The sequence below is a fragment of the Erigeron canadensis genome, chromosome 4 (assembly GCF_010389155.1).
Source record: "Erigeron canadensis isolate Cc75 chromosome 4, C_canadensis_v1, whole genome shotgun sequence".
In the NCBI taxonomy this organism is placed as follows: Eukaryota; Viridiplantae; Streptophyta; class Magnoliopsida; order Asterales; family Asteraceae; genus Erigeron; species Erigeron canadensis.
Genome location: NC_057764.1, coordinates 27,464,529 through 27,473,973, shown reverse-complemented (window position 1 = coordinate 27,473,973; position 9,445 = coordinate 27,464,529). Strand labels below are relative to the sequence as shown.

The following is a 9,445-nucleotide window of genomic DNA, read 5'->3' as shown; positions in this document are numbered from 1 at the left end:
ATCTAGGAGTTCATGAAGGATCTCTTTATTGGTCTTCCTAAAGTCCATAAGCTCAATCTTCTTAAGCATTGTTATTACCTGAAAATGAATGCTCGAAAATGTCAACATAATGTTGGTGAGTTCGTAGGTTTAAAGGAATACAAATGAGTTTGTTGTGCATGATATATCAAGTTTGGACAATAGTGTAAATATAAACATGTAGTAGCATATTAAATACTGATTAATGCCATCATAGTCTTCCAACAACACAATCCCATCACTCCTGCCAATAACTCAATCATGCTTTAAATACCAACAACTATCAGCTGAAGTATAAAGTTGGTCGATAGTTTTCCAATAGTCTTCAGTAGATATCAAAAGACATCTATTGCATCAAAGAAATCAATACAAGCAAGCTAGCATACACATTTCATAATTACACGTATTTGTCCATGAAAACAAACAAGTTTTGACACAGCTAGTAAAGAAATGAAAAGTGTTTTGAGCATCATTTTCCCCCAAAGAAATAATATAAAAAGGGGCCACGAAACTCACCTCAACAAGCAAGTAGTTATGCAAATCCAACAAGGTCGCTAGAATCTACACAACATATAAATATGAACAAGTTACAATTATGGACATTGTCAAGAACCGTCCATTGTAACCCGTATTTGAAGTAATACACATATGGCTACTTTCAAAATATTCACAACTGATTTTTCATATATTATTAAGCTACAAGTCACATAACTTAATATATGGTATTTGTTTTAATGATTTAAGATTAAATTCTACAAGTTCATATTCACTGAAATTTTTGGTAACTTTATCTATTTTTTATTAGGATGAAACGAACGATTCAAGATTCCAAATCTTAACTACTGTTACCTTCGAGTGTTATATACTTACATGAATTTTTACATAATTTATTTGGCACGTTAACTATTTTTAAAAATTCAATGATTACAAACTAGCCAAAAAAATCACTGTTTGCGCACAGAAAAGTTTTATAAAAGTTAAGGGCCTTTGAAGCTTCAAAAAAATCCAATTTTTTTACTGTATAATCTTAACATCTCAAAAACGTTTCTGGAGAAAAATAATTTTCCAGTTCATAAAATCGACCAAAATATGACTATTTGAAGTCGACCAAAATCTGTTCGGAAAACTCAGCTTTGCGCAGTTTTGTTATAAAATTCGTTTGACAACCTTAACCTTCATATTTTGACACGAAACCAATTCCACCTGAAAGTAGACTTCCTAAAATTAATTTTAGATACCAAAAACGTGACTTAACAATCTCCCATGACCAAGATACGACCTCTTAAAGCTAATAAACTGAATTTGTCCAGATTCTGAAATAACCCAACTTAAAGTTTTAAAGACGTCTACAATTAAATACTTATATAAAAACTTCCAAATCTTTACAACACTCACGTAGGTCAGTAAATAACACATTTACATAGCTATATAAACTTTTCAGATTTGTCTTTAAGATTTTGTCAATATTTAAATTTATAACAACGCATAGCTTTGTAACATTATGCATTCTACCATGCTCCACCGATTCCAAAATTTATTTAGTTATTAACCATACTTTTAATTTATAAAAAAAATCTTATATTATCTTTGAGATTTGGCCATACGTATACACTCATCAAATAGATTACAAAGATTATACATAAATATATATATATATATATATATATATATATATATAAAATTTAACAAAAGATAGAGATTAAGATTTTACCACCAAAGTTGATGATCCCTCCTTAAATAAATAAAATATAATACTATAAGAACTTTAACCATAAATTTATATAAAAGATCTTTAAAATAATAAAGAAAGTTATTTAAATTTACCAAAGTTTGCTTTGACAATGAGATGGTTAATAAAAAAAAATATATTTGATCTTGTATTGTTTTGTTTGTTGATCGGCAGAAAAAGAGAAACCAAAAAGGGTTTTAACTTTTTTATTTATTTAGGGTATAGTTATTATATATATATGGAGATAAGTGTTTTAGTTAGTTTATTATTAGACTTAATGCATCATAAGAATTCTAATGGAATTAAAATTCCTTGCTCACCATAAATTGTTGTAATATATATATATATATATGACTAAAATTTTTTTACTAAACATATGATATTTTACTATTACTATTACCATCTTACTACTTATACTAATTATATATTATTTTATAATTATTGATTTCGTTCACCACTAAATAGCGTATACTAATTTATCAATGTCTAGAAATAAATATGACTAACAACTACAAGTCTAGAAATTACGGGGATAGTTATAGTCATCTACGTTTAGGAAGATCAAATATCTCAATCCTAAACTATTGGAATCCAAATAATGATAGTAACCACATATTGGAATAATCACCACATTTCTATGCTGGCTATACTATATAGGCACATTGACTAGTCAAGAAATTTGAAATGTAAGTTAGAGACTATAATAAATTACCAGCTTGGGTGACGGATGTCACATTCGGCTACATATTGCTTTAATGGAACAAAAGATAACAACACTACTAAGGAAAAAATTCGTAAACGCTACCACTAATTAGTTAACACTACCAAGCTAATCACAAACATGCAATTAACGGCAATGTAATAAGACAAATACACATATAATCAAGCATAAGCAGCAGCAGTTAACCGGAAAACTAAAAAAGGGCTCGTCGAAAAACCGAATAAACCAAAACCCCCAAAAAGGAGTCAAAGAAAAACCGAAGCAACACCACCATAAACCCCAAAAAAGGGTTACCAGAACACATGCGACGACGGAATAAACCAGAAACCCCAAAAATGAGTCACCAGAAAAGCTTGTACCAACCAGAAAAGGGGTGTCGGGAAAAGTAGCCATACAAAAAGCCAATGAAAAGTGTCAACTTCACCCTTGCCAAACAACTATTTAGCCGTAAACTGTGAATGTTTTTAGCCGGTGACCACCAGAAACCCCAAAAAAAGGAATTAAAATCTCAACAGAATAAAGGTATTTTACGTTAGGAGCATCGACAAGTCGTTTCCGGTATGGATTTCGGCAATAGAAGCCAAGTAAACCATACTATTTGCCTCAAAATCGAAAACCCCCAAATAATAAAATTAGGTTTCCGGTGGGATTAATTTTGGCACAACAAAAAAACGGCCACATAACGCGCTCCCAACGTTCACAAAGGTCAGCCAGATATGATCGGTTTATATAGCTTGTGGAATGTGCCGATGCTTCCCGATACAAATGGTACAATGAAGCTAAAGAGCCGATTAGGGATGGAAAAAAAAATCCGACCCGATATCAATAACTATAAATATATTCTTATAAGTCATTAGTTTTGAATTTATATTTCACCTTTGTAATTACAATGTTTCACACTTATATCAACTAATTTGTATCTACATTCCACACTTGCATATCCATTTCTCAAAACATCAAAAGCATGTAGTATCATTTCTCAAATTAAACAAGATTTTGGTAATTATTATTAAAAAATAATTATTCTTATCGTGTTGGGTTTCGGGTTTTGGGGCATTATTTTACCCCCGACGGGGTCCTCGATAAGGTACCTGATGAGTATCGGGTCGGGTTGCAGATTCCTTATCGGGTTCGGGTTTGACACTACCCGCCCTAAACCAGACCCATTTCCATTCCTAGAGTTGATGCAAGCCAAAGAAAATAGTTGATGCTTTTTGCCGACTGCACCCTTATCCCTTAGAATGTGCATCCTCTAGGTTGGAGGTAAATATACTAGTAAAGTTGGTGGGATATTGACTTGAATCAAAATCAGGGGTGAGGTTTAAAAATGATTTTTCAATCATGATCATGTGGTTAAAAAAATTTTCACTTTATGTTCCAACTTGAAACAATCTCTATCTATTTTATTAAGGGTAATTAAATCATTTTCAGACTAAAATTTTTATAACTCTTTTAAAATATAAAAGACTATTTTTTTTTTTTTAAAAAGAGTAAAAATAAATACTTAATGAAAAACTGAGAATTGTTTATGGTAAACAAAAATAATAAAATGAACAATAAAAGTGAAATAAAAAATGGAAGAATTATAATTTAAGATAAAATGTTGTTCTTGAGTTAGGATTAGCTCATTATATTTAACTATTCTTAATAGAGTTTATTTTTTTCTTTTTTTGAAAACATATTTATGAGTCTTGCTAGCCCCGTAATTTCGGGAGAAGGGGTGCCTCTTAATCGTCTGATAAAGGCCATTATGTCCAAGACTCGAATTGCTAACCCTTTAGTATTCTAAGAAAACTAACACTTCAAGACGTCTAACGTTTACATGTTAAACATGAAAATATACCCGATTTTCTGAGTATGTTAGGAAGCATCGATTATATTCCGTCTTTGGAAAAATGTTAAATAGCATGGCAAGAGCAATATACATGAGGTGATAAATGATGTGATACATGATGTCCAACAATCATGCTCAAACCCGTTGGCTCTTATGATATGTGAATTTGACATGCTTACTTTACCCTTGATGATTCAATTTTGTTCAACATTTTACTCCAAGCAAGAACACTCCCGAAGTGGTGCAAAATACTATGAGAATTTTATTTATATAGGGTATTATTTTGTTGTGACGCTTCTAAAGTCGTTTAAATTTCCAATTGAATAAAAGAACAAAATGTTTAAGAGATAGCAAAAAGCTGCGAGAAATGACATTAAACAAGGTGCTTCAAGGTCATTGGGGAATCGTTAATACCCTCACACGACCATCTAGCACAAACAAAATTCAACGAACCATGTACACTAGTGTGATTTTACGCAACATGATCACGGAGGAAAATGCTCGCGCAATGTGTTTACTTGAAAAAGACTATTTATATCTGGCTAATCCGACCAATCTCTAGCATCGTTCGTCGAGGGGAAGGGTTGAAACCCAAATGGATATGGAAAAAAAATTTACATGATTCCCAAATGTCGACTTTGCAATGCTCTATCGAAGTTTTATTAACCACTTTTCTTTTACAACTATAGAAAAGTAGTCGTGAATCTTCATGACATACTTTACCATATTACCTTAAATATACTAGCATGGTGTCCGTGCAAATGCGGCGGCGGTGACGACAATGTGGTGGTGACGGGTGACAGTGAGTGGATGGCGGTGACGACAAATAGTGTAGGCTATTAGGTTAGTGTAGTTATTTTAAGAATTGAGGGATTGATTGTGTAATTTATTTCATTAAGGGTATCTTAGGTATATCAGTGGAGATAGTTAAATTAGTGAATAAAATAAAGAATATGGGCAGGAAAAGAGTAAGGGTATTATAGTCATATTGCATAGAATAATTTCAGCATTTTCATAAATAAAGGGGCTATTCTTTTTATATATAGGTATAGATATAGATGTAAATGGATCTACATTGCATTTTCTTTCTTATAGTCCATCGTTCCATACCCATGGACTTCGTTCCTACTAAAGTTTCATGGACTTTGACAAACAATGAACGTTCATGACGTTGGGTGACATGTTACCGATGCTCTTAGAGAGACAATGGTAAGCTCATACCATGAAATCTCCATAAGCATAGACATTTTCTGTAAACATGTGAAGTAGCAGTCAATATGCACACAAAACCTTACGGTGAATCCTTCATATGTGATGAAAATTTAGAACCACAATTTGCCGATTAAGATACGTTGTACATGCTAGTAATTCAGAATTTCAGATGGCAAATTGGAAAGATGAACTGGCTTGTTGACGAATTAAAATAAATTCAGATCATATAATGAGTCCATTGTTGGTGGTTGAATTGTATTGTCAACACCTCTTTGTGTCTCTTTTTTCGCTCTTAATTTAACAGACAACTTCGTTAGATATATTACAGAAAAGCTATGTACTAAATTTTAAATAAGCAGGAAACTTTGGTTGTCCAGCACACAATTACGTTTCATTTCGCCTAAACTCGTGAACTCCATCAAAGAGTAAGTATGATAGATAGGCCCTATATATCATAAGCCCTTTGTCACTGTAAAACGATTCTCGGTTGCTGCTAAAACAGCCCATTTCCAATATGATACCATCATTGGGACTAAAGACTATGCCTGGAACATTTAACTCCAGTTCCAAACATTGTGTCTTATACATGTGTCAGGTTACTTGACAAAATAGAACACAGACAAGGGTCTTCTAAGATAGCAAACTTCTGCTGAACTGTGTGGGATAAGATGTTTGTGATTTGTATATTTTGAAGAACAAAGTAGGATACAAAATGGAAAATATGAGGATTTTAGTCATATCAACATCCTGATGTATTCAAAATAGTGAGCAACTACGCATGTTACAAATGAAAATATATCCAAATAGGGGCACTACATCAGGACTAGAAATTTAAGTCAAGTAGATCACAACATAACAGATAAAAAAGTCGCTAAAGAGTCACTCCTAACAGAAGTTGATTGCAGGATAGTCATATATACAATAAAGCAAGTGGCCGTAGATCCATAATCAGGGTAGCTCCTAACACGAATGTGTACCTGATATGCATGAAAACGATTATTGAACAGAATAAAAGCTCAGATATATATCATAGCCATTATTCTAAGACAGGCACTGGCAACCTTTTGACCTACTAGTTAATCAACAAAAGTGGAGAGTTGAATATCAGACTACTCATATAATTTTCTAGATAAGTTTTTAGTTTTGCATATTACAAAAATGTAACTTCACCCGCTTACATGTTTAGGCTTTTGTACATGTAACAAGCAAGGGGACAAGTTGACACACCTAGCGTGATTTTTTGTGTCGCTTGGGAGGCCTCATTGTTTCTTTCCTCGGGTCTGCTGCAACTTTTACATCAGTGTAGCTCTGCAAGAAATTTTAAATGATAGAATATGGTGATTGCACAAAGCCACAAACAGATAGATCCTGGTATCAAACTGTTAAGCCGAACATGATAACAAGATGTAATCCTAAAAGGAATAGGTAACAAGTACAATATGGAGCTGAAGTGCCGGTAAGTAACGACTCACAAGTGAAGTCCAAACTCCAAAGTGGCTCATCCATAATGATAGTGACTTGGTAATGGTTCATCATGATTGGAGAATTTTCTTATTTCGCCTAAAGAGAAGTTTTATGAATTCAATACCTAAATTCCTTAACTGTACCTTCATGATGTTTTCTCAAAGTAGCATATGGGATAGGGGATGTAGTTTTCCTAAACTTGGTAAGTACTATGTATTGCTATTGAGATAGCACTAAAGTCAAGTCACGCATTCTACATTACAGGTTTTCGGAATAACCCTGTGATGAAATTGAACCTTGGAACTTGAGAGAGAGATCTTTCCTATTCACTTTAGTGTTTCTCGGAATTTATTACTTAACATCACTGGGTATCAGTGTAGACAGTATCATGATGGGATAAACATTAAAGTTCAGCTATTTCTGGTGACCGCTTTGACACGCATCAACTTGATATATAGATACATTTTACAGATTTGTGCTATTACTTTGACCCGGTAGAACTATTTCATTTGTGAGTTTGTGACCTAAGTTTTCAAACTTTACTTGTTTGAACTATCGGTATCAAAATATATGACAAAGTGTCAGATTCCTATAATCCTATATGGGTGCCACCTCTACTTGCGATGTACCTAGACTACACCACAAGAACCCGTATCTCACTATGACCAAACATGGCCTCCAAACTATTGTGGTTACTAATGCAACGAAAAACATAAGCGTATATATAACCGGTCGGCAGTGTCTGTAAATGACGAAGGGCACATCAAACATATCATTTTAATGTCAGCATTAAACAACTATATCAAATATTTTTCTACAATAAAAAAGCTATATGCATCCATAGTTAAAGATACTTTTTGGTTTCATAAAAGTCAAGTATTCAAGCACCACATCGCTATTCACACATTGTCTCCAATGGGACTTGACACCCAACTTTTTGGTTTATAACTCACCGAGTCACCGTGAATCCACAATAACCATTAAGCCAAGGCCCTTTGGTTCATAGATAAAGATACTGACCGTAAACAAATAACTAGATACAAGTATACAACTAACAATGTTTAGGTTTCCTAATCAAGCAAAACAATATTCAACTTTCTTATATCTTAAACAGAAAAATACGAATATGGACGAACGTTTCATACCTCTTCACATTTTCTTTGGAGTTCTAAAAGCTCTTGACAATAAGCAAGACACTCGGCATGATACACAGCAGCCAAGTCTTTAATCAACGCTTTCCGTTTGATAATACCAATCGCTACACATTCCAACAACAAAACGAAAAAAGAAAACGTCACATATTATATACTGCAACAAGCAACAAAGTTCAAGCACAAACCTTTATTTTATAAGAAACAAAAAAAATTAAAAAAAATTCTAGTCTAGTGAAAACTAAATAGAGGGTGTCTATAATTAGCTTATTTCTTTAAACAGACAAGCAATAACAAACACTAAGATTCTATAGATACAGTATATATATATATATATGTATACAGAAATAAAAACCCTAAATGGAAAGGGAGAGTAGGAGGATTACTGCGGCTGGGATCAAAACGACGAGGAGGGGGGTCGTTTGGTGGGGTAAGACTAGTAGCAGCAGCATCAGCAACAGCAGGTGGAGATGAAGGATGGATTTGGGATTCACTCATTTGGACTGCCGATGAAGATCGGCCGGCGATTTGTTTCTCCGGCGAAATTGACTATCAGTTATGGCTTTTATCCGCCTTCTAACCCGGCTTTTTTGTTTCTTTTTTTTCTTCAGTTTTTGTTTTGATAACTTTTTAATATGCAAAAGTCTCCTAACCATACGGGTTATCTTAACAACACACAAATTATTTTGGCTCCAAATTTAATTTAATCTATTTGTTATCAAACATATAAAATTTTAAAAACATTATCAAATTTAATTTAATCTATTTGTCATAAAAAAAAACAAATTTTGAAGCTCACCCACAAACTTAATTTGTTTTCTTTTTGTATACAAATAAATTGATATGACAAACTAACAAACAAATTGATATTTCATAGTAGATGACTATAAATAGTATTTTCAATATGTCTAATCATACCAACAATCTCACTAAATTGTTCATATATACTAAATCAACTTACCGAACAAATTTTGTTTCAAACACAAGATATTACAACTCAATTTACCCTTGTCACGTCAATATCCATATTTAATTAAAAAATATTCATATATATATATATATATGGTGGTTATCAAATAAGAACCAAATTAAAATGAGAACACTTAAAAACTACATTTTGATGCATTAAAAGTCTATAAAACTGAAAGCACCCGACTTGATAAACCGAAAATACAAGATTTATATATATATATATATATAACCCATTGCGCCGCAGTGGGAATCCTCGGAACAAAATGGAAAAAGGTCCCACTGCGCCGTAGTGGGTTTGACACTCTCCCACTTCGCCGCAGTGGGGGGAACTGAAAACAAAGACG

At 33.0% G+C, this 9,445-nt stretch overlaps 1 protein-coding gene across 2 annotated transcripts; it reads right to left on the bottom strand.

The window, feature by feature from the left end:
* Positions 1-6,227: 6,227 nt before the first annotated feature.
* LOC122597114 lies at positions 6,228-8,773 on the bottom strand. 2 transcript variants are annotated; one of them, XM_043769745.1, is made up of 4 exons: positions 8,516-8,773; positions 8,124-8,236; positions 6,693-6,822; positions 6,228-6,491 (listed from the first exon to the last, which is right to left on the bottom strand). In XM_043769745.1, exons 1-3 carry the CDS (start codon positions 8,625-8,627, stop codon positions 6,742-6,744), a joined length of 306 nt encoding a protein of 101 aa, XP_043625680.1. In that variant the 5' UTR covers positions 8,628-8,773; the 3' UTR covers positions 6,228-6,491; positions 6,693-6,741. The 2 variants fall into 2 exon arrangements, with proteins under 2 accessions (XP_043625680.1, XP_043625679.1); XM_043769744.1 differs by having other exon boundaries at positions 6,742-6,822; positions 8,516-8,772.
* Between the last annotated feature and the right edge of the window lie 672 nt (positions 8,774-9,445).

Bases quoted from the DNA above. Each gene is read 5' to 3' on its own strand.
- LOC122597114 (XM_043769745.1), bottom strand. From the start codon at position 8,627: ATGAGTGAATCCCAAATCCATCCTTCATCTCCACCTGCTGTTGCTGAT. The intron at 8,237-8,515 runs GTAATCCTCCTA...TGGAATGTGTAG, and splicing joins TCGTTTTGATCCCAGCCGCA to CGATTGGTATTATCAAACGG. The intron at 6,823-8,123 runs GTATGAAACGTT...AATTTCTTGCAG, and splicing joins TCCAAAGAAAATGTGAAGAG to AGCTACACTGATGTAAAAGT.